The 24,161-nt window shown below is 53.3% G+C and overlaps 2 protein-coding genes across 2 annotated transcripts in view; one reads left to right on the top strand and one right to left on the bottom strand.

Moving 5' to 3' along the window:
- PYGB (glycogen phosphorylase B) overlaps positions 1–10,704 on the top strand; it is a 39,142-nt gene extending 28,438 nt beyond the window's left edge. The window contains exons 15-20 of the mRNA XM_008141153.3: positions 1,213–1,271; positions 2,852–2,993; positions 5,057–5,264; positions 6,698–6,832; positions 7,883–7,949; positions 9,275–10,704. Of these exons, the coding sequence (XP_008139375.2) occupies positions 1,213–1,271; positions 2,852–2,993; positions 5,057–5,264; positions 6,698–6,832; positions 7,883–7,949; positions 9,275–9,427 (764 nt within the window). The 3' untranslated portion in view covers positions 9,428–10,704. The remainder of the gene's footprint in view (positions 1–1,212; positions 1,272–2,851; positions 2,994–5,056; positions 5,265–6,697; positions 6,833–7,882; positions 7,950–9,274) is intronic.
- Positions 10,705–12,607: 1,903 nt separating this feature from the next.
- The window catches only part of ABHD12 (abhydrolase domain containing 12, lysophospholipase), a 77,140-nt gene continuing 65,586 nt past the window's right edge, over positions 12,608–24,161 (bottom strand). The window contains exons 7-13 of the mRNA XM_008141154.3: positions 20,903–21,032; positions 19,444–19,481; positions 18,821–18,900; positions 17,387–17,469; positions 15,240–15,318; positions 14,104–14,231; positions 12,608–13,239 (exon numbers count right to left, since the gene is read on the bottom strand). Coding sequence (XP_008139376.2) covers positions 13,200–13,239; positions 14,104–14,231; positions 15,240–15,318; positions 17,387–17,469; positions 18,821–18,900; positions 19,444–19,481; positions 20,903–21,032 — 578 coding nt within the window. The 3' untranslated portion in view covers positions 12,608–13,199. The remainder of the gene's footprint in view (positions 13,240–14,103; positions 14,232–15,239; positions 15,319–17,386; positions 17,470–18,820; positions 18,901–19,443; positions 19,482–20,902; positions 21,033–24,161) is intronic.

Raw genomic sequence — 24,161 nt, 5'->3', positions numbered from 1 at the left:
CCCTTTCCATGTTGACAGTCATTGCAGGTTGGAGCTTCTCACAGGGAGGTTTGTTCCGTGTCCTCTCGTCTGTGGGGAAGCTGTGTTCATGCTTGTGGTTCCTAGATGAGTGAGCTGCAGTGCCCAGGATGACCGGCAGGAGCGATGTGGGGCTCCAGGCAGCTTCGGGCCCCCCAGGCCTGGTACCTCTCTGTGGCTGCATCTCCTCTGTCTCTTCCAAGTCCATGCTGGCTCAGGGCTCCCTGGCCTTGCTGTCATGGTTTCCACCCCGCAGGCCTCTGTCCACCAGGATATCAGCTCCTCTCCCGAGGTTTCGCGGTGGGGGAGGGGCTGCGGAGGTCGGCCTGCCTGGCGCCGGAGGCTCCTTCCCTGTCTCCCTTGCACTTGGCCCCTCTGGGGAAGACAGGTCTTAAGACCCTTTCGTCCCCAGCCCTGTCCCCACCTACCCCCATGACCTGACTGAACTGGGTCAATGGTCTGGAGTTAGCATGTTTTTCCTAGGAAAGTTTCAGTGAAAATGTAGTTTTATTTTTAATGTACTTCACGTTATCCTATCTGATTTATGGAAGCGGGGAGATTCAGAAGTCAGGTACAGTTGTGTTTCTACTAGAACATGAAGTCACAGGTTAAAGATCAGCCATCACTCTACACTGCTTATGGCTGGTTCCAGGTCTCTGGTAAATGCTGCCTAGGGCTGCCTCTCACCCTTGTATAAACATCACCCTCCCCCTAGCGCCCCCCCCCCCACACGCACTGAAATTGAAAACTGGTGGCCTGGCGAGGACGCGCTCAGTTTGCTGGGGCTGAAGGTGGCCAGCCCCAGTGGACTATAGTGCCTGACCCCCGTCTGCCCCATCAGGAGAGCTTCAGGATGAGAGTAGGGAGACTTGGGGTCTTGCCTGACACCCCTCGAGGGCTAATGGTGCCATGGCCACAATCCTGAAGTGACCTCTTCCTCGAGTGCCAGTCCTGTACTGGGACCAGACCCAAACCCGGCTCCTGTGTTGGGTGTTCTGGAAACAGGTGCAGCTTTTCCGGGGCCTTTGGAAGAGTCTGCTCCCGGCTGGCCTTCCTCACAACCCTGGGGCAAAGTGTGAGTGGGATTTCCTGGCGGGTGTGCAGGGCCCAGTGGCCGTGCCCTATCCTGTGTTGGGTTGACCTCTGAGGACACTGGTCACCATGGCTCACTTGAATCTCTTGTTTGTCCTGCAGGAATAAAGAAGGACCCTGCCAAGGCTTGTGTGCCCAGGACTGTCATAATCGGGGGTAAGGTGAGGTGACGCCCTCTTTCCTTGCTATTTGGCCAGAATGCACAAACCACCACACTTTCCAGCAGTGCCACTGGATCCCGACTTGGGCACCCGCTGCCCACTCTGAGCTAGCATGCACTCAATGCCAGGGGACCCCTGGCCTCCACGTGGGCCAAGTCTCCATCAGCTCAGCAGTAGGACGGAGCTAGATGGGACCCTTGCCTGCCCAGCACATGGGTCCCCAGAATCCAGGGCAGCCTCCAGTGGGCTTCCTGGCCCCTTCATTTGATGGGGTGGTACCCTTTCACTGCCCTTCCACACTTTTCCTGGCTCTTGGGCCCCAGCTTATACCCCAGCCCCACCCCTCACACATACTCATGCTGAGAGGATGCAGGTTGCTGGCTGCTTCGCTGACCAGATGTGAGCCTGCTCTGGGCTCCGCGGGGCGTTATTTCATCGCATTTCCTGTGGCACGTGCTTTGGATACACGGTTGTGGAATCTAGTGAATCACCGTTAGGCACAGGCGGCCTCATCACTGTGCTCTGCTCTAGGACCCGCCTTCTGCCACTTCCCCCGGCAGCCTGGTGCCATCGGAGTGAGGAGCTCTGGGCACAGCTTCCTATGGGCCCTCGGGTGGGGCCAGGCTCTCCTTTCCGCCGACTCGGGCACATGCGAGGGTGGGTGGGAGGCTCAAGCCCTTCTGTGAGCCACGACGTCAGACAGCCCCACACCCACCCTGTTTGGTCTCTGCCCACTCCCCACCCCCAACTTCTGCTATTTCAGAAGCATATTCTAGACATCATGACATTTCATTTGTCAGAATCTCAATATAAAAATGTCAAGCCTAGAGAAAAGTAGAAAGAATTGTAGGACATTCATAGCTGGACTTCTGCTGGACCGTTTCAGGGTAAACCCAGACACTGGAGCCCTTTACCCCTCAGCCCTTCACTCATCCCCACAGTGATGTCTCCCCCAAACCACAGTACAGACAGACTCCTGGACACCACAAGACCATTGTCACACCGCGACATTCAAGCGGCAGATATCTTGAGCAGTTTGTTTGAATCAGGACCCCAGCCAGGGCCTAGCACGGCTGCCTCCTAAATCTCTTCATCATAGACTTTCTCCATCTCTTTCTTTCCCCTGCAGTTATTTTTGTTATAGAAAGGGGGTGCGTCTTCCCCGGCTGCTGGTTCTGATTGCCTCCTCTGGTATGTTTCAGTGTGTCCTTTAGCTCCCTTATTTCCTCTACGTTGGTAGTGTTTTATCTCCTAATTTTTTAAAACAAGCTTGAGGCTGACGGATGTCTGCACACGGGTGACATGGCCGTCGGAGACGTGCTCTGGCAGAACTGAGGGAGGGCAGGTGGGTGTCATGCCCGGTAGGGTCGCAGCTTCTTCTGTTATGAGTCTGTCGCCAGATGGAGTGGAGGACATGCAGGGTTGCCATGGCCTCGGCCCCTCTGAGAGCCACCCACCTGGACACCCTGGGGCTGCTCAGCCAGACATGGCCTCAGCGTGGCCAGCACAGGCTGCAAGTGACCAGCAATAGTGCTGGCCCCAAGCACAGGCGTGCTCATGCGTAACCCTCCTCCTCCCAGGCAGCTCCTGGTTACCACATGGCCAAGATGATCATCAAGCTGGTCACGTCCATCGGTGATGTTGTCAACCACGATCCAATTGTGGGCAACAGACTCAAAGTGATCTTCCTAGAGAACTACCGAGTGTCCTTGGCCGAAAAAGGTACCGCCGGGGAGACCGCATCAGACCGGAAAGCCTGCCCCTGCCGGGTGCGATGTGGGTGGTCGTTGCTGGTCGGGTTAACTCTGCCCTGGACACCAGCTCCCCAGCCAGAGGGGGCCTTCAGCCTAGTGTTGAAAGGCTTTGGGGAGCTCTCTGTCCCTCCTCAAGTGCGGAATTGCTCTCAATCTTGGGTGCTCTTTGTTCTGTACTTTCTCATTCCTGCCCTGATCTCATTGTCCCTCCCCTTCCTCTCTTCTGGGCCCTCAGTTTTGCCTTGCTGCTGCTGGGCTCACTCTTTTTTAAAAAATAATATTTGCTTTTTTAATTTTTATTTATTTCAGAGAGGAAAAGGGAGACATAGAAACATCAATGATGACAGATAATCATTGACTGGCTGCCTCCTGCCCCGCCCCCCTCTTACTGGGGATCGAGCCTATAGCCCCAGCATGTGCCCTTAACTGGAATCAGGACCCTTCAGTTCACAGGCTGATGCTCTACCCACTGAGCCAAACCAGCTAGGGCTGGGCTTGCTCTTGCTGGCAGGATGGGTTTCCATTTGGCCTCCCCTTTCCCTCCCCCACCTCCGGGGGATGCTTCTGCTCATCACCACCTGTCCACTCTCCAGAGCATGGCCTGCCTCTCATTTGGGCCAGTACCTGCCTCTGCTGTCCTTTCTGAGGGCAGCGCGGGTGACGTTCTGCTCTATTGAGAGTTCAGTCTGGGGCGGCTCCACCTTAGGGAGCCCTGGGAAGACTTGCTTGGATGTGGGCTGCCATCTGGAGAAGGTTCTGAAGGAGGGCCTGCAGCCCAGTGTGCCTTGGAGCAGGGCTGTCCTCATCTGGACGGGCCTTCCCAGATTGGCTGCTGCCGGAGGCTCCGGCGGGACAGCATCTGCCCAACCAAATGGTGCGAAGCTGAGCCTGGAATTCTGGTGCCGAGGAACAGACTCGTGCATGGTTCAGACCGTGGGCTGCTTCCCGGGCCTTGTCTGAGTGAAGCTGTGCTCCCTCCTCCTGCCCGCTCGGCCGTTCATCAGCACCATCCCTGTGGTCCCACTGCCATGGGCCACGTGTCCAGTTGGTGGCGTGGTTAGTCGCTTAGAGCTTCTAATGTGTTTTAACGGCTGTTTGCTGCCTGAAACTCTGCCCCATCCCCCCTCCGCCCCCCCACTGTTATTTGGGGCCGGCTCCTGTGCTTCTTTAGAACAGACCTTGGGAGATGCCCAGTCTGGGGCCTCAGACCTGGGGTCAGGGCCCCTACATTCCCCTCCAGCTCTCAGACTTGCTGTGGCAGTGTATCTGCTATTATATTTGCTGTGTCATCTGCCTGTGGGGTGGGCCTGCATGGGGGCCAAGATGCCCGTGTCTCTTTATACTGACACCTGGCTTGACCTTGAAGAGGGCTGGGCTCTGGCCTTGCTGGCCTTGAGTGCCTGCCGTTGGGTTAGGGAAGTATCAGCTCCACAGATGAGCTGAGGACGTGGGAACAGGGATGCCAAGGCAGGTGGGACAGAGGAGGCGCCGGGAACCCACTCCTGGGAGAAGCTGCAGGGCTCATTCCGGGTACAACACAGAGTAACTGTGAATGGGAGGAATGCCCCCCACCTCCCCACTCCACTTTTCTAGTCTTCTGGTTCCTAAGGAGTCCAGATTCCTCTTGAAGTGATCTAATGAGACTTACAGACTTTTTAATCAGACAGAAGTGGTATTGGGGTGAAGGAGTGATCAGACCAACAGGCCAGGACCAGGGACCCACCAGGCTTTGGGTTCTGTCCCTGGAAGGTTTCAGAACAAAGGTCCTTTGCCACCCGCGATGTTTCTTCCAAGGGTCCCCTCTTGGACCCTCTGCCTCAGGCTGCCCTGGATCAAGAAAGGGAGCCCTTACAGGGGGGTGGGCAGTGCCCAGCCTTGGCCACTTGCCGGGGTGCCTCAGGGCTATGGCTCATTCTGGAGTGAGCGCCAGCCTCGGGGGTCAGGATGAGAGAGTAGGGTGTTTCTTGCAGATCCGTGGTTCACGCTGAGTAGTTGGTGGCTGACATGCCTTCTTGTGCTACCCCCTCGCAGTGATCCCCGCTGCTGACCTGTCCCAGCAGATCTCCACCGCGGGCACTGAGGCCTCAGGTACGGGCAACATGAAGTTCATGCTCAACGGGGCCCTCACCATCGGCACCATGGACGGTGCCAACGTGGAGATGGCCGAGGAAGCCGGGGCCGAGAACCTCTTCATCTTTGGCCTTCGGGTGGAAGACGTCCAGGCCCTGGACCAGAAAGGGTGTGTGTCCCTCCCCATGCCATCAAGGGTGTGGCATCATCCTGGGCACAGCCCAGAGCCCCAAGGAGGGCCGTGAAGGGGCTCAGGCCAGGCCTCTGCTCGTCAGGGTGCATGCCCACCCAGGGGGTGGGGAGTGGCTGTGGGCAGTTTGGCCTTGTCTGCGCACATCCAGCTTGGGCAGGAGCTGGCTGCTCTGTGCTTCTCCACAGCTCAGTCGGAGGGAACCAGACTAAGTGTTAAGGACGGGGAGAGACAGAGGGAAACATCAATGTGAGACACATTGACTGGTTGCATCCTGCATGCACCCTGGCCAAGGATCAAGCTGCAACTGGTACTTGCCCTTGACTGGAATCGAACCCGGGACCCTTCAGTCCCCGGGCTGATGCTCTATCCACTGAGCCAAACTGGCTAAGGCCAGACCAAGTGTTTCCAAAGGGTGGAAGGCCCTGGTCTCTGTTGGGGGAGCCCCCGGGGACAGAGTTCTGAATACTCTTGACCGATTGTGATTTGAGGCTGGCCCACTGCTGAGATTCCCTGGCCTAATTTTGTAAAATAACCCAGTTGCCTAGGAATAGTTTTAGAGTTTCAGAAAAGTTGCAAGGACTGTACAGCGTGCCATATACACTTCCACTTACCTGTTGTTTGCATATCGCTAATGAGTGTGGAACACTGTCAAAATTAACTAACGAATAATGGCATGATGTTATTTTTTAAAGTCCATCCTTTATCTCACCATTTTCCCATGAATGGCCTGTCCTTTAATGTCCCAGGATCCCTCCAGAGCATTCCTCTCATCTCTGACAGTTTCTCAGCCTTTCCTTGTTTTCCATGACCTTGGATGCTCTAGGAGTCCTGGCCCAGCCTAATTCTGAGCAATAATGACCAAGAAAAGACAATGTTGCTTAATTGCCTAAAAGCTCCCTGGAGAGTTGGTGAGGCCTCAGGCACCAACCAGGTAAAAACTCAGATGTCACCTAAAAAGTCAGAACTTGGTCCTTGTCAGCCTGAGAGTACACCCCTTACATGCCGTTCTCGACGCCCCGCATTCACTCTTTCCGCCCCATCTCCGAGTACTAGGATTACCCATCTGTTCCGACTTCGTGATGGCCACAGGCCTGTGTCCTGCAGGGTGGGAATAGGGGGTGGGAGGCACGGGGTGGGGATACAGTTACAAGTTTTAGCAGCCCTCTCCTGTGGGAACACGATGGAGCCACGTGCACCATTGTACCTCCTCAGGGACCGTGGTTCTGTGAACAGTAAGAGGAGCAGGTGGGATTGAGTTGCACTCACAGCACATCGCCATCTCTCCAGGCCCAGTGGCCCTTGGACCCTCTGCCTCAGTGCTAGGTCAGGGAGGGGTGTGCCCGTTGCCTGCCCCAAGGCTGCCGCCTGCAGACACCTGCTGGCAGCCGACTCCACCCGCCTCCTCACAGGTACAATGCCCAAGAGTACTACGACCGTCTGCCCGAGCTGAGGCAGGCCGTGGATCAGATCAGGGATGGCTTCTTCTCCCCCAACGAGCCAGACTGCTTCAAGGACATCGTCAACATGCTGCTGTACCACGACAGGTGGGACCGGCCTCCCCCTGGTCCTATGTTCCTCCCCATTGACGGGTCAGACAGCTGGGTTCCCGTGGTGGGCTGAAAATGGCATTGTTGGGGGTGAACCCTGGCCTTGGTGAGGCTTATACCCCCTCGCCCCTCCCAACTGTGGCCGTGGGCAGGGCCTCAGGGCCTCACCTTGAGAAGGTCCCCTACCCCAGGCTAGAGCTTGCAGTGGCCTCTGGCCGCGCTTGGTGTGCTGTGGACGCCCTGGTGGTGGGAACTGCCAGCTGCACAGTCCAGCCCAGGCCCCAGCACCAGCAGACCATCTGGATGTGACAGACAGTGCGGGGAGGGGATGTGTGGGCGGGACTCCTCTCAGGTGGCGGGGCTGGGTCTAAGGCTGCAGCGTGGGCCCATGGTGACACCAATTGCGGTGTAGTTAGTGTTTTACCACAATGCAATTGACACATAGTTAACTCGGCTTCGGGTAACCTGGAACAGGTTGGCAGTACCATTTGCCATCATGACAGTTCTTTGCTCCAACCTATTGCTAAAAGTTGAGTCTGGTGAATGCTGAGAATTACTGCCTGTTCCACTTTTGGTTGCTTTGGGGTTAGTTTTGTTTGTTTCATTTCGATGACTGCTGTCAGCTGTCAGACCAGATCATAATCACAGGCTTTGGTCAAGGAAGGACTTTTAACGGTTCTGTTTCTGACTCAGTTATAAACAGAAATGGTTTTCTATATTCACAAATCCTGCATTTTTGGGTCCTGTATCACCTGTTCCTGGCCCAGTTAGACACGAGAACTGGCTGCTACATAGAGCCCATCTCCCACCATCCTGTGCCCTTCCCCCCGGGAGGTGAAAGGGAAGAAACCTCTCAGGTGTGCAGCTCCATTATAAACACCAATTCCTTTAAAGGAACATTGGGTTAAAGTCAGGTTTTTCAATGGTGTCCCCAGGACAGCAGTGTTGCTCACAGAGCGGCCCCTACAGCCAGGTGGGCTCCAGAGCGTGAGGCACAGACGGCCGAGGCCTGGTGGCTGGTTTCTGATCTCCTGTCTCCTGTTTCAGGTTCAAGGTGTTTGCGGATTATGAAGCATATTTGGCTTGCCAGGCCCAGGTGGACCAGCTGTACCAGGTAAGGTTCTCAGACCCCAGAGTTGGTAGGGGCGGCACTGATGGGGGAGCCTCGGGGCGCATCTGCATCCTGCTGTCTAGGATGCTCCTAGGAGGTCACAGTTCAGCTTGTGGCCCAGAGCAGGCACCCGCTGCTGCTTTATCACCTCCCACTCGGGAGTCTTAGCCGTCCTCTGCTCTTACCTGCCACGCTGGAGCCTTTTGGCTCCTTGGGGTCAGGCTGCCGTCCACCTGGCACGTTTCCCCTACAGAGGGGGTGGAGATGGGTTGTTCCCTAGTCTGATCATCCCAAATGGGTGTGATCAGGGGGGCATGAGGAGTGGGTGATCAGCTCAAGAGGACGGGTCTGGTGGGCAGTGCACACACAAAGCATGTCTAAAGTGAGTGTGAACACTTGCTTGGAAAGGTAAAAGCTTCGATCAGTAGAGCGAGGAACTTATAGCCGGGAGGAGCAGTTTCTGAGGCAGGGATGTTGGAGCCAGTTTCCCACTTGATGGTGAAGGACAAGGAGAGGACATCCCAGGTTTCTTTGTGAAGCGTGTGCCTGGCCCCCCAAGGGCTTGGTGTGTCCACCCTGGTGTGGCCCGTAAAGGAGTCCACGCGGGATCTCGTGGTGGGAAGACCCAGGCCCTAAGCTGGGGAAGTGAAGGAGGATGTGCCTAGGTGCCTGTTCCCTCCCTTTTCTGGGGTTTTGTGGGTGTCACACCTGTGCACCCCTCAGAGGATGGCAGTGGGAGGGGACTGCAGAATTTTGGTTCAGTTAGTTTATTTCCCTAAGTTGTTTAGCAGGTTCTTGGATGAGGCCTCGGACTTGTACATCTGATTTGTTGCCAGTCTCTGCCCCCTGCCGTTAGGAAACTGCTCTTTGCCCAGTAACTCCTGATGTGCCCTCTGCAAAAGGACAGGGTGGGGCCTGGGATATGGTGACGGGAAGGGCTTTGGGAGGAACCTTTGCTTCCCTTAACTAGGCCTCAAGGAGAGGCCCTTTCCGGGAGGCCCCTCCGGGGGTGGCTGCAGTCTGGGGGCGGCTGCTGGGCTCTGGCCAGAAGACCACTTGGCCATTTCCCTGGGCAACTGGGTCCGCCTGGTAGCAAGTACCCACCGGGTAGTGTTTGTTTTTGTTGTGTGGGCTGTGCCCCAGTGGGATCTGGAGCACTCGAGGGCCAGGACCTGTGCAGGCTCCTGGCCCCTTTTATCTGGTCATTGGGTAGCTTTTCTGGTAGTTGGGGCCCCTCTCCGGTGAGCTATGCTGGCCATTTTCTCCTCTTCCATCACTCCGCCCAGAGTGAGCCAAGACCTCACCCGGAAACATCCTTCTCTCTGCAGAACACCAAGGAGTGGACCAAGAAGGTCATCAGGAACATTGCCTGCTCGGGCAAGTTCTCCAGTGACCGGACCATCACGGAGTATGCCCGGGACATCTGGGGTGTGGAGCCCTCTGACCTACAGATCCCGACCCCCAATGTCCCCAAGGACTAGGAGCTGGCACAGTGGGGACCAGGGGATTTCGTTTTCTGTGTTGACTCCGCACCTCATGCCATTTTCCAAGCTGTCCCTGTTTTTTTCAGTGCTGTGTTCCAGGGAAGGGCTTGGGGATCGTGGTGGTGGCTTGGAGTGGGGGTTGGGGGATGGATAGACAGGGAAGGAAAGGTGCTGAAAGTGAGATGCTGCCTGGTTTCTCGCAGGAAAGCAGAGTTCATAGCACTGCCCATCTGCCCCCTTGGCCCTCCCACCCCACAGACATGGGTGAAGCCACCTAGTGGGTTCCTCCGAGACCTTCCACACCTTGCTGTAAGCTTGTTTTAAGTTTGGAGCCTCTAGATTCTGGGGTCTGGCAAGCAGCAATGGTGAAACCTGGAGAAGTGTTTCTGCAGTACCTGGGCTGGCTAACTGCGCTGAACCAGCTCTGCCTCCCGGTCAGGCTGGGAGGGTCCAGTGTTCCAAGCCATCTTTACAGCTGCCCTGTGGGTGCTCCGGCCCAGGGCTTCCAGATGGATCAGATAAAGGGGCCTCAGCATGACTGTGGGTGACACTGGGGAGGACACCTGTGTCCAGCATCTAGGGGGCCTCGATTAGGATAAGGCTGGCTGATGCAAAGTTAGCTTGGTTCTGCTTTTTCCAAAAAAAAAAAAATGTTTAAGTTCACAAGGAAATGAAACTAGCTGAAGCCTTTTCTTGGTTAGTAACTAAAAATTGTACTTTTGAAATTTCATGTCAGGGAAGGCAATTCTGGGATGTTTCTGTCAGGCTGTGGGGGCCTGGGGCAGGGTTGCTGCCCCTGCTGAGGGAGGCTGAATCACTTCTGCCTGCCCTCCTTTTCCACCGGAGCCACCAGCTGGCCTGGAAAAGGACCAAGTGGGCCCAGAGGGCAGCCCACTTTCCACTCTGTCCAGATAGCAGGCTGGTGCCAGGAAGGGCAGGCGCGCACCTCAGCCACCCAGAGAAAGCCAGGGCGGTTGGCGCCCTTCACCGCGGGTTGTTGGCAACTTTGGATGGAAGCGCCCTTCCCAAGGCTCTGCCTCCCTGCATGCTGGGTCAGGGCATCAGAGGCTCTGCCCTCATCCTGGGTCCTGACTGCTCACAGAACCAGGCCCTGGAGGACTGGCTCAAGTCCACACTTCATCAGAGCCACTGGGGCCTGTGGTCATACCCCCAACACCCTCCACTGTCCTGTCCCTTAGGCTGTATGCGACCATCACTGTGCCACTTGCTGTTATTGCCTCGTGTGAGAAACCGATTAAAACGTCCTGCCCACACTTGGTTGGCCTGGCCTCGGCATTTCGCTCAGTCAGCGTGGGGCAGGCTCCAGTCCTCCCTCCTGAAGAGGAGATGGGCTCATTCCGGCCGTTGTCCCGGGACTGAAGACAGTTCTCTCACCCCAGCTGATGTGGGCCGTGGAGCTGGGTATGCCTAACCTGCCAGCCCTTCCAAGGACTGTGAAATCTAGTCACGTGGTAAACTGTCCTCTGGGCATTGGCTTTTTGTGCGGAATTGTATTGGCTCCTTTGCACCTGTCTTCTGCCACCCATCCTGCAGGTAGAATGCCCAAAAATATCTTCTCCAAAATTGTACAGCTGCAAGTTGAATAAAAAACCAGGAGTGGTGTAAACTTGGGGCTCAGTGTTACCCAACGACCCTGAGAAGTATGGGACCCTGGAGCATGGTGGACCCTTGCTGGGGGCAGTGGCATCGAGCCTCTCCTGGAGGTGGGGATGTGCCCTGGGAATGCATGCTCCCATCCTTGTCCTGTGGCTCCCAGGACACGTGTGTAACTGCAGTTTATAGCTATGCATATCGACATCTCTTCTTTTTTTTAAAGCATTGGTCCTGACCATACATTGATTTTGTAACCCAGGGTCAGTGCTTACCCACAGTTTAAGCTTAGTGCCTTGGACCAAGGTAATAAGATAAGAAGCCATCAAGTAGGGTCCTTTGGACCTGACTGAGGTAATGGCCAGTGGCTGCCCACTCACCGCTCCTTTTTTTGTGCTTCCTCATCTTCAGTCAGCCTGTCAGGAACCTATAAACACACTAACAGCTTGTATTTTTACTTTATATCCTATCTCATTCCCCCTAGAAAAGGATCTGAGGCCTTTCACATAGACAAAAAGTAAAAAACAAAACAAAAAACCCATGAAGAACCCAGGCAGAACAGGCAGGTCTGAGATAATATGAGCAGATCACACCCACTTCCTTGGCCGAGAACTTGGCTTTGAGTGTCAGGGACACAGCCAGAAGAGCACCCCAGCCTCATGAAGGGGCTGTCCAGCCCAGGGGGCACGTGGTGGTTAGTGGTTCTCAGAGCCTCTGACGCAGAGCAGTTACACAGAAAGATGCTATCGGGCCGGGCCCAGGTGTCCCAACTCAGCCTGGGACAACGGTGCTTACAGGCAGTGCTCACACCTGGAAAAGACATGGACTTCAGGACAAGAGTCTGTTCACGTTTCAATCCCCGTTTAAGAAAAGTGTGCATTTCCCAGATGTGAGAAGCGCCATGGGCAGTTCTAAAGTGCCCCAGGAAGGGGTGTAACCTGCTTTGGCCTCTGGGCCCCCAGCAAGCCCCAGATGCTAATACTGGCCCTAATGCCTTGGAGGAGAGGCAAGCAGGTGAGCATTTCTGAGCTGCTGAGACTGCTCAGTTCCAGAGCCTCAGGACCAAGGGAAGGCCAGCCATCAGGAGAGGCTGTGTCCCAGGTGGGCTTCCCTACACTGAGCTGGGATACACCCCGAGGGGGCAGTTCAAGGCCGCATTCTTATTCAGTTCTCTGAGAGGTCACCAGTGCCAGGGGAGAGAAGCTGGTTTGACAAAAAGCCAAACAAGACAAGAACCACCACCAGGTGAGTGAAGGTGGCGACGATCATAGGCCACGCTCAAGTTCCTGCACTCCAGCAGCTGCCCTGTCAATAGTCAGGGGTTCATCTAGGGTCCATGGTGAAACCCCAATGCCCATCCTCTGACATGGCCATGTCCAATAAGCTTGCTAAGCATGAGGTTGAAAGGGTCACCTATGTAGGCCTATATTTTAGGAAAATACCGCTCCCTGGAAGGGCCTTCCCCGACAGGCACCCCTCCACCCATGTGGCCAGGCTCTGTGAGTGGCTTGGGGTGGGGGCAGGTTCTGGGTGGGGATAGAGGCGGAACTGAAAAGGCAACAGACAGACCACCACCAGATTTTATTAAAGAAATGCTCAGTCTAGGGCCAGGTTAGGTGGGTAGAAAGAGGAGGAAATGCAGATCACAGGCACCTCTGTGAGTGGTGGGACCTGCCTAGGGAGGCAGGGACATCAAAGAAGGCAAGCGGGGTACGTAGGGCAAGAGGGATGATGGAACCGTTAGAGTCTATTCTGCATGTGCTGGGAAGGGACAGGGCCCAAGTCTCCCACATTCTCGTGGGTGGTGCTGGAAAGCTCAGTGTGGTCCCAAGACCTCAGACCACCTGCCCTGTTCTCCATGCCCAGCTCAGAAGTGTGGGACTGACTGCCTGGTGGCTGGCCTGCTGTGTTACTCTTTCCAAGAGCTCAGGTTGCATGGCAGCAAGGAGAGAGGGCCACATGCCTGCCACTCACATTTTTCACAAAAGTCCATGCTTCTGGCCACCAGTCTGCCAGAGCTCTTCTGCCTGCCCTAGCTGGCATCCAAGTCCTCTCTCCAGGTGCACCGCAGACACTTGCACCCGGTCTCCAGGTTGCTGGGTTGGTCAGAGGAATGGGGAGAAGGGCAGAGGTCTTCATGCTCCTTCAGGCAGTGAGCTCAGTGCTGGAGCTCAGGTTCCGACTTCCCCAGGAATTCCCTAGGCCAGAGGACAACGGTCAGCCAAACCCGAGATCCCGCCTCTCCCCCCCCCCCCGCCCCCCGTCCTCATAGCTCGTCTAAAGAGCAGGAGCCTGGAGAACAGGCAGGGCACCAATGGCATCAGTCAATGACATGCAGGAAGAAAGACCAGCTTATGAGCGCTTCTTAAACTTTAGAGCTATACTCTGGTCTAAATTTTCTGTAATGATGGGGGAAATTACAACCTCAGAGCAAATCCATACCCTTTCAACTCAATGGTCCCTCTCAACAACCCAGGTCCATGTGGCAAGGAATGGCAAACTGCTACAGAAACGTAGCTTTGCCTCTGGAACTCCCAAGGCAGCCAGAGGAGAACGCACGTGTGCAGTGCAATTACACACGGGATGAAACCCGCTGATGGCTGATTTGGGTACCCCTAGGCTCAGAAGCCCAGGAAGGTGAACTCACGGCCAGGAGCACAGCCTTACTCCGAGAGGCAGCTGGGGACAAACATGTTTTTGAGGAGCTGGCCCAGGCCAGAGCGCCTGTGGGCTCTGTCGGGGGGGCAGGACCTGACGGGTATGTGGGAAGGGACCAAGGCCTGAGGTGTGTGTGGGGTGGGTGGGGGGTAGCGCCTGTACATGAATGTCTTGTACTAGACGCACCCCTGTGTGGGGTGTCTGTGTGGGCCTGCACAACCTGTACCCCGGGAGATCACAGGAATAGTCCAGGAGGGAGGAGCGATAAACACTCAGCTCCTCTCCGTGGAAATAAAAGGCTCGTGAATCCTCCCTCTGAGGCAGCGTTAGTGGGTGAGCTGCTGTATGTCTGGCCCACGCTGGCGCCACCCAGGACGACATCCCTGAAGAGAAGAGTCTCTCACCTCAGTATCCGAGGAAGCTCAGGGCTCTTGTAGATGTATTTGTGCCTGTAGCCGAGGTCTGAGTGAAAGGGCATAAACTGAACTTTGAAGTCTCGGAAGCTTCTCGATAGTGCAGCGATGTTGTAGAGCTGAGGAGGGAGAAACAGGTCAGTGCCCAGAGATGGCGGTCCTGTGGTGACCTGCCTGGTGGCCTCCTCTTCAACAGAGGCCCGTCAGAGGCAGCCCATGGCCCCTCAAACAGCCCAGGAGCCTGCCATGGCCAAGGCCAGGGTGCTGGCAAGAGCCCAGCCCAGGCGCAGCCCCTCGGCCTGCGATTTAAGAACCTACCTGTCCCCACACCTGTTTCTCAGACTGCCCCCTTCCTTAGGTGAGGTGAATGAGCCAGCACCATTCGCTATGGATGATGTGGTGGTGTAAGAGCCGGGAGCAGCCCTGAGGGCTCAGCCCTGGGGGCTGGGATGGGTCAGGTACCTCAGACTTTGCTGTATGCCTGGTCAAGGCCAGTCAACAAGCTCTCTCAGGTTCTGTCCTGGCTCAGCCCCTCCCTCCTCCTCCAGGACAGCCAGACTGTGTGCCCAGACTCGCCTGTACCTCGGCGCAAGTAGCCCAGGCATCACCCCCTCTAGGCTGCCCCTGCCCCTCTTTCTCACCATGGCCAGGCAATGCTGTCTCCTGCCTCACGCTCACCTACAAATCTAATCCTGCTTCGTGGCAGCAAAGGCAAAGCAAATTCAGCAAAAGTAAATGCAGAGGCCCCGTGACTGCAGGATACTCTAGCACTGTTCCAGTTCCAAAGGCAGGAGAGCAAATGCGAGTCTATGTCAACACTACTGACTGGGACTCCTGAGTTGGGGCTGGAGGATCCTGTCATCAAGGGGTCCTATCCTCCGGCCAAAAAATGGCGAGCCCTCCCGCTGGGTCCCCTGTAGTCAAGTCTCTGTCAGGCCAGGACCCTGTACTGGGACCTAGGAAACATTTGCTTATTTTTTATGCTTCCTCTTGTGGACGGCATGAGCTGTCTAGCCCGACCCCCACCCTGCCAGCCGGAGGCCCCTCCTGTCATCTGCCTGTGCCCAGTCCAGCTCGCACGTGGGCCTGATAGGTGTCTCCCGCCCAGGGGCTGCACGGACACCCACCTTTCTGCCAAGATGGAAGGGCACGACCGGATCGTCCTCGGCGTGCAGGATGAGCAGAGAGCAGGAGATGTGCTTCACGCTGTGGAGGGAGAAAGGACTAGACCAAGATCTCAGGGAGATGGCTGGGGTCTCCTGGCACCCTGGCCCCACCCTTGGCAGGGACCTAGGTTTAGGGAGTATTTCACCATGCTGTTTAACAGCTCTAATTCTGCTGGGCTTCTTTTTACTAGAGAACTAAAAGCTGATTTCTCAGATGTTTCTAGCAACATTTATTCTAGGTGTCAAACAAACCTAGAGATCAATTTATTCACCAAATCTGGCCTCTGCATAGTTTCTGAAAATTGAACATGATTATTTTTGCCAGTAGACATATTTTTTAAAAGTGACAGAACAGTATTTACAAACTGAATATTTTAGGGGGGCCAAGAAACTTACTGCAAATGAATGTTACTAGGCATCTGTTGGTAAGTGTCTATACCCTCTAATTTATCTTTGGCATAAAACACATAAAGTCACTCTTGAATGTTTACAAGTAAATTAACATTTTCACTAGGTTCACTTACTTCAACCCCTTTAGCAAACCACATAAGAGGCTGAGTGTCTCTCGGCTGCCTCACAGAGGCCTCATGGTGAGCTGGTGGACACGGCACCCACCTGGTCCTAGCGATTCCATACTGATCACTGACGGGGTGCTCCGGGAGGGCAGTGCTGGGGGGCAAGCCTGGCACCTGGCAGAACTGGGACGGGGCTCGTCATCCCAGAAATGCCCAGCCCGTCCACTCTGACCTCATTCCGCTGCCAGGGTGGAGGGAATCAAACTGTGAACTATCCGCTTTTTAGATTTTCTACTGTGGGCAGTTTTCTTACCGTTACCTGCTCTGAAAGAGGCCTAGCTCACATGCTTCACCTTGGCAAGTAATTGGCAACAGACCTGCCCACCAAGAGGGGGCTCCTGAATTCTAGTGGGTGAGGGCTGGGCCACGTGGGGGTGAAGTGTTTGCTGGACCCCACAACTGCCACCACTCAGCTGGGGGGCAGGGCCCAAGGCGGCTTGCCGGGGAGAGCAGCACTCATTGCTGTTGTTTAGAAAAAGTCCAGTTTGTTCAGATGTAGGGAGCGGTTATAGGGTTAAGCCTCAGACTGACCTGCTGGCAAAGTCGCAAACAAGTCCCAGCTTGGAGGGCACAGTCCCCTAAGCATAATTAAGCTTGATCTTGTGACTGCTCCCTAGACCTTTCCTGGGTAGCTAGTGGGCTGTGGGAGGGGCAGCAAGTGCTGCCAAAACAAGTGAAACTTACAAGAACATTGTAAATTACCTTGTTTACCCCTGACTATAAATAAAGCATCAGCTTTGCAGTCTGGATCTGTTCTCTGGCCTCAGCAAGGCACAGAAGATCCACCTATCCACCTAGACCCAGCTTATTCTCTGTCTTTTTCTTCATCCTTCACCGCCCTCCTTCAGGCTCGCCGAACCCTTGGCGGTACTGGCGCGGCTCATTCAGATAATTCTTAAGTTCCAGAAAAACAACCGTATTTACAAACAAACAGGTATTTTGCTTATAATTTTTGCTCTAGTTTTAGTTCTATTTTTAGAACCAAAAAATATAATTGAGGGGGAAAATATGCTATTTTTCAACATTCTGTTTCAAAATGTAGATTTTTAGGTATTAACTGAATATTTAGATAAGGATTTTTTAAAAAATTAAGAGATGAAATAAAGATATAAAAAAGACAATGCTAATAGAATATGAACACTGTTCAGAGAATGAGCCCTTAACTAGAATATCTACTTTGGATTTACCTAATAGAAATCATAGCCAACATCAAACGGCTGAGGACAAGTCAGTTTTTGAATAACAGTTACTATTACTGCTTTAACACCTATTCAGGATTTGGTTTTGCCAAACTATTTCCACATACAAACCATACGTACTCTGCTTTCACACAGCTTTAATTCTGCAGTCTTCCCAGACTCCTTTTTCTCTCAGGCAGCTCTCTACCTGCTTTCCCTCTATAAAGAGAGGTAAGAGAAGAACCAGAGTCTTCAGAATTCCATCCTATTTGCTTAATGTGACTGAGCAGGCTTATCCTGGAGGTTCTCAGTGTTTTTCTAAGTGAAGAATTAGGTGCTCTACTACAGTACTCACTTTTCATCATTTGCAAATTTAATTCCACTGTTTGTAATGGGATCGAGGAAGAACCAGTCAAACCCAGGGAAGAATCGATATACCTGAAGAAGACATGGAAACAATGTGCAGAAGAGTCAATTAAACGGCCGGTGTGGCTCAGCTGAATGGAGTGTCGTCCCGTACACCAAAAGGTAATGGGTTTGAGTGCCAGTCAGGACACATACCCAGGTTGCGGATTCAATCCCAGATCGGGGAGCATGGGGAAGCAACTGATCCATGTTTCTCTTTCTCCCCCTCTTCCTCTCTCTAAAAGCTATCAGTCAACTATCAATCAAATAAAATACCCACATGGAAAGCCAAGGTCAAGGGTTCAGACAGTGGGCGCTGAGTGCCCAGGGGACATCCCTGCTTCCTAAGTATACTGACCTGCAGCTCTACCATGGCTCTACTGGGGCACCCCTGCCCCTCTGTGCCCTGACCACAGACTCCCTGCTTAAAAGGACCCCCGACTTGCTGCAGCAAAAGCTGGCTGCAAGCAGGGCTCCTACACCTCAGAGCAGCAGCCTAGAGCCCAGACATCCCACAGACCTGATCAGGGCCACCACCTCAAGAAAAATGGGGGTCCATACAACTTGAGAGAAAAGCAACATCAAAGAAGTAGGACTAGCCCTGACCGGTTTGGCTCAGTGGATAGAGCGTCAGCCTGCGGACTAAAGGGTCCCAGGTTCGAGTCCAGTCAAGGGCATGTACCTTGGTTGCGGGCACATCCCCAGTAGGGGGTGTGCAGGAGGCAGCTGATCGATGTTTCTCTCTCATCGATGTTTCTAACTCTCTATCCCTCTCCCTTCCTCTCTGTAAAAAATCAATTAAAAAAAAAAAAAAGTAAGACTAAAGAGGAATCTTGGTCAGCAATGGAGCAGTGTGAGGCCAGATGGTAGGCTGACACAGAAAACAGCCAGTTAGGAAGCAGTGGATGGAAACGGAAAGGCCACAGAGGAAGTCCCTCTAGGCCATACGTCACCCCAAAATTCAACAGTGAGAGCCTGGCTGCTCAGCACTGTCTGTGGGGATGGAGAGGGAAGGCACTCACCAGCTCACCCCTGAGGAAAAAGCTGGGGTAACAGCACTCAGCCTGGGCTGAGCCCCGCAGGGAACAATGCCGGTGTGCAAACCAGGCCATGGGGGCAATCTTCCTGAGGGTCCTGCCACTCTAGACAACCGAGCTGTGAACCCGTCCTACCTGGCTGCAAAGTTATAAACTTCCTGGGCAGCTCTGGATTCAGGCCAATGCCCAGAACTAAACAAAGATTAATTCTTAATAAATCTGCTTCATTAGAATACTTAAATATTTATTTTGTATCATTATTGTTTTATACTTATTTACTACAGTCACTTCATAGCAATTACTTTAATAATGAAAATAAGTCCATTTTAAATAAGATCTGTACTTGCCACTGAGAACGGATGGCTCTTGGCTTCTTCGCGGATATTAGTGAATGGAGATTCCAATATAAGGGCATCTGGAGGTGTCTCTAGATTATTGGTAAAATAAACAGGAAACTGGGAGATAGGCAAGAAGCCCAGACAAAACACAAGCTCCATGGCCCCATGGGGGTCCATGGGAAGGGTAGCCCCCCAGAATAGACAGTGGAAGCTGGGGTGCCAACCTGGCCAGATGCACCCCCTCAGGCCCTCCCACATGATTGGCATGCAAGAGTACCCACACAGGGGACCCTCAGGCGGCCTTGGGTGGCTCCTGAGAACCACATCTGATAAAGCTGCTTATTTGGAGCCTGGTTCCTGGTGAGGCTGCACCAGCTGCTCAGGAATCCCTGGGGGGATGCAGGCTTAGGGCAGCTGGGTCTGCCAGGCCCTGGCCTCAATACCCAGCTCCGGGGCTCCAAGGGGACACGGAGCACAGGCACTGTGTTGCTTGCCCACAGGCACCCACTTCACAAGACTCACAGCAGGGCCTGGAACACAGCCAGTGCCCAAGCACTCTGCCTGCCCCGAGGGAGCCGGGACTAGGAGGAGCCCTGCCCACACACCAGAACTCATGCCACGTGAGCCCCTACCTCGCTCACAGAGGCGCCGCACCAGATTTGTTGCCACTCTGAAAAGAGAAAACAAAACAAAACAGTTCAGTTAAATTTTGACAAAAACTGTTTTATATGAGACTGTTCTCATACTAGAAAGTGAGCAGAGAAGCTGTGGGATCTGCAAAGAAATTGGTAGCATTATAGAGAAGCGGGTGGGGAGACAAAAATGCTCCAGGACTGTGGGTGGGCCCCGCTGCCCCAGCCTCAGCCAAGCCCTCTGTCAAGGATGGCGATGACAGCCACCCTTCATGTCCCCAAGGCGTGTTCTGCAGCCTCACCAGGAACAGCCTCCTTCAGGCTGCACAACACTGCCCCTCGGCTCACACCTGGTTGGAGCGAGTGCTCCTGAGACAGCTAAGAGCAGGCTGTGTCCACCTGCACGGTTCTGGGGGCCTCTTGCCACACCAGCCATGTCCTTTGCAGACAGCCATGGCAGGATGGCCTGGTCCCCTCTGCTTCCCGGGCACATTTCTGAGGGCTATTTTCCCCACAAGGAGAAGCCAGGAGGCCCTGACCCAGACAATGCCCAGCCTGCAAGCCCGGCCCAAATGCAGCATGCTATCAAGATGAGCAGTAACCTGGAAAGGTGTCGCAGCCACTGCACTTGAATGAAAGGCAGCAGGAAAAGATAGGGTTGCTGAAAGTCCTGGGCTTCTGGGCACTGATCTTTCAGAAACATTCTGGACTTCACATCAGCAAAAACAATTTAGGTGACCCAAATGGAACACTAAAGTGCTTCCTGTCTTGGCACTGCTGCCTCCCCCAGGTTCCCTGGTAAACCAAGTACGGCCTGTGTGGCCCAGTTGTTACAAATGCCCCAGCGCAGTGGTCAGAGCCCCAGCACTGGAGCTTGCTGGCCAGCAGACAAAGTCCAAAACCAGGAGATGCAAAGCCCAGGTACATCTGGAACTTGAACCCCATTTGGTCTGCTCTGCTCTGTCCCCCCAAGGGCACAACCTCGGGCTGAGTCTGCCCATCCTCCCTGAGGAGGGGGAGACCACCCTACAACTGCCCATGTGTGTCTCGAGTCACTTCTTGGGTTGAGGAGTTAAAGTAGTTCAACCCTTTATGGTCTCTATGGCATCGCATCCCCTGCCCTGCATGTAGACGAGAGACAAGGCTTGTTAGAACTAATGGTGCTACAGGATCCGTAGGGCAGCAGGGCACCCTCGGGGAGCCCAGACTGGAAGGTCGCCCCATGAAGACCTGCTCTCCAAAAGGCCATGCCATGCTGGGAACTCTTTCACCCCCCTGTTGTCTGTGTCCATTGGTTAGGCTTATCTGCATGCATACAAGTACTTTGGTTGATCTCTCCCCCTTACCCCCACCCTCCCCTACCTTCCCTCTGAGGTTTGACAGTCTGATCGATGCTTCTCTGTCTCTGGATCTGTTTTTGTTCATCAGTTTATGTTGTTCCCATGCTGGGAACTCTTACCCAGTGCCTAGGGAGTGGCCCCAAATATACACAGGGTTGTCTCCACTTCTTGCTTTGATCCAGTCAAACACATGGAGTGCGTCATAGGTCATGCCCGGCTCTGACGGTGTGCCTATTGAGTCACCCCAACCTGGGGGAGAGAGGCAGAAGAGAAGGAAGTCAAGCCCAGTTCACTGAACCTCTTGGGGGCAGATTCAACTCCCCTCCTTCTCAACAGGCAGGCCCAGACCATTAGGGGCAAAACAAATCTCTGCCATCACCGTGGTCACCATCCACAGCTCCACATGGAGGGTCTCCCGACAAACTTGTTCCTACTTCTCCAATTATAACCCCTGAACCCAAAGGCTGTCACACGCCTTAGACTGAGCCCTGATGAGCAGCAACGAAGAATGGAGTGGTCCTGCTCGGTCATCAACCTCCCCAACACTGGGGGCTTGCCAGTGGCTGGTCTAGGATGAGGGGCCAATGAGAGCCCAGCCTGCCCCAGGACCCCTCAGCACAATCCAGGCGCCCTGGCTCAGCTTCAGCCCAGCTTTGAATAGGCAAGGGAGTCAGGAGAGGCTCTGAGAAGCAGAGTGGATGACAGGGTAGGTGGGGGTAATTCCAGGCTCCAGGCAACTCTGAACCAGAGAGGCAAGGGCTTTAAGCATCTTGTTTGCATAATGGAGGAAAGCCAAACACATCTTCCTCCACTCTGGGTCCGCCCAAGGGCCCTTCTACCCAGTCTCCAGGAAAGGTCAAGTGCCCTTGTCATTTCCACCAGCTCAGCAGTGAGTCATCATCAAATGATCTAAAAGTATCATAAGGTTCAGAAAAAGCAGGTTCTGCTGCATAAGCAAAAACCCACAGAGTAAATGGGCACAATAAGTCACTTCCCCTGGGCATCCCAGACACCAGATTAGGGAAGAAGTCATATGAGAAACAAGGCAAGACAGAGGCTCAGGGCACAGTGGGAGGCAGGGACACAGGGATAGGGAGGGACAAAGACACAGAGAGAGAGACAGAGACTTGACAGGGACAGGGAGAGACACTTAGAAGCGGAACTTCTCTCTTGCAGGGCTTAGAAATGTAGAGACTTAATATACTGGGTTTCATTGCTTGGCAGAAGCACAGGGAGGAAAAGAAGGAAGAAGGCTGGCCCTTCTCATTATCCTGAGGGCTACAGAGTAGAGAAGAAACAGAAAATCCTTTTTAGCACGGACAAAAGGATAAATGGGTGAACTGATTTCTGGATCCTCATTTCAGAGTTTTTCCCAACCCTAACTTTCAACCTGATGGAACCAGGAACTAAGTGTCTTCATGAAAGAACCATTCCTGAGGTAGGCAGAATAATGACCCTCAAAGAAGCCCACATCCTGATCCTCATCCCTGGAACCTGTAAATATGTTATGTGAAAGTGACGCAGGTTAGCAAGAAACTAAGAAAATTCCCTGGCAAGCGAATGAAGAAACTGAGACAAATGGCTGAACAAACGGCCAGATGGCTGAGCAATAACAGCAGGTAATAAATCACAAGAATCTACCCTTCCTAACTAAAGATATAGAAGAGAAGGTGGTTTAAATCACCTTAGTCTGAGAGACAGACAACAACAAAAACAGAGTGAGACTAATACAAGAAAAAGGTAAAACTAACCAGAAAATGACCCCAGACCCCAAAAGTCAGGGTCCAAGTAATGCAGATACAAGGGGCCAACAGTCAAGGAATGCGGGCAGCATCAAGAAGCTGGAAAAGGCCCTAGCTGGTTTGGCTCAGTGGATAGAGCACTGGCCTGTGGACTGAAGGACCTCGGGTTCAATTCCGGCCAAGGGCACATGCCCAGGGTTGCAGGCTCGATCCCCAGTAGGGGGCGTGCAGGAGGCAGCAGATTAATGATTCTCTGTCATCATTGATGTTTCTGTCTCTCTCTCCCTCTCTGTGGGTTCTTGATCTCTACAGGGGTAAGCCCTCTGATTTATTCAAGAAAGAAGAAATACCGCAGGGGCAAGAATAACAATCTTCTCTCTTAGCAATTCCTTTTCCTGTTTTCATAACCTCAATAAGGCAAACTCTCCCAAGCATAAAACGCGTCTGATGTCCTGCTGCAGAGACTTGAGTCCAATAAAGAAAAAAGATAGAATCTTCCAGATCTCCCTTCCTCTCTGAAATTACATATATATATTTTTATTTTATTATTATTTTAAACCAACAAGCTGGAAAAGACAAGAAACCAGATGCTCCCATAGCACCTTTTGAAGGAACCAGCCCTGCCAACAGCTTGATTTTAGCTCAGATGCTAAAGATTTTGGACTTCTGACCTCTAGAACTGCAAGATAATAAATATGTGCTATTTTAAGACGATTAAGTTTGTGGTAATTTGTTACAACAACAAGAACTAACTAACATAACACCCATATCCTCAGTCTGAGGATATAGGACAACAATGCCCTCCAAGAAGGTCAAGATAAGCCAGCCAAGTGGCCTTCAGCCTTTACTCTCTCCAACTGAGAACTGGGCAGTGGGGGGGGGGGGGGGGGGGGGGGGGGGGGGGAGAAATACATTTCTCACACAGCTGCTCACTATTAATACAAAGTATTTCCTGGCTCACTGAAGTAGAATGTTCTTAGCTTACATCAAACTGTGGGTTCTTGATCTCCTCAGGGGCAAACCCTCTGATTTATTCAAGAAAGAAATACCACAGGGGCAAGAAAAACAATCTTCTCTCTTGGCAGTTCTTTTTCCTGTTTTCATAACCTCAATAAGACAAACTCTCCCAAGCATAAAACACATATGATGTCCTGCTGCAGAGAAAGTCTTGAGTCCAATAAATAAAAAGGCAGAATCTTCCACATTTAAAATGCTGCTCACAGAGGGCACGTGCCAGGGTTCCAGGCACTAGTGCCTGCCTGTAAGAGAGATGCCCCTGGTGGCTGCACACAGGACACTCACTGAAGAACCGGTCCCTCCCTATTACCTTAACAGACAGTTACCACAGGTTAGGAACCTACTAGCTACACATCAAACATTAACTAGAGTGGGACAGGCTAGTAAGAAGGATAAGCAGAATAGGGAAACTGAGACAGATAAACAGCAGTTTGCAGCCACCTAGGACAGTAGTCGGCAAACTCATTAGTCAACAGAGCCAAATATCAACAGTACAACGATTGAAATTTCTTTTGAGAGCCGAAAACCAACTTCTGTGCATGGGCCACAAAGTTTCAATTGCACTGTACGTGCTCGCCTGCACGTGGTATTTTGTGCAAGAGCCACACTCAAGGGGCCA

This window comes from Eptesicus fuscus, chromosome 12, assembly GCF_027574615.1.
Source record: "Eptesicus fuscus isolate TK198812 chromosome 12, DD_ASM_mEF_20220401, whole genome shotgun sequence".
Taxonomy (NCBI): domain Eukaryota; kingdom Metazoa; phylum Chordata; class Mammalia; order Chiroptera; family Vespertilionidae; genus Eptesicus; species Eptesicus fuscus.
The sequence above is the reverse complement of the archived record's forward strand: the minus strand, read 5'-3'. Positions and strand labels throughout refer to the sequence as shown.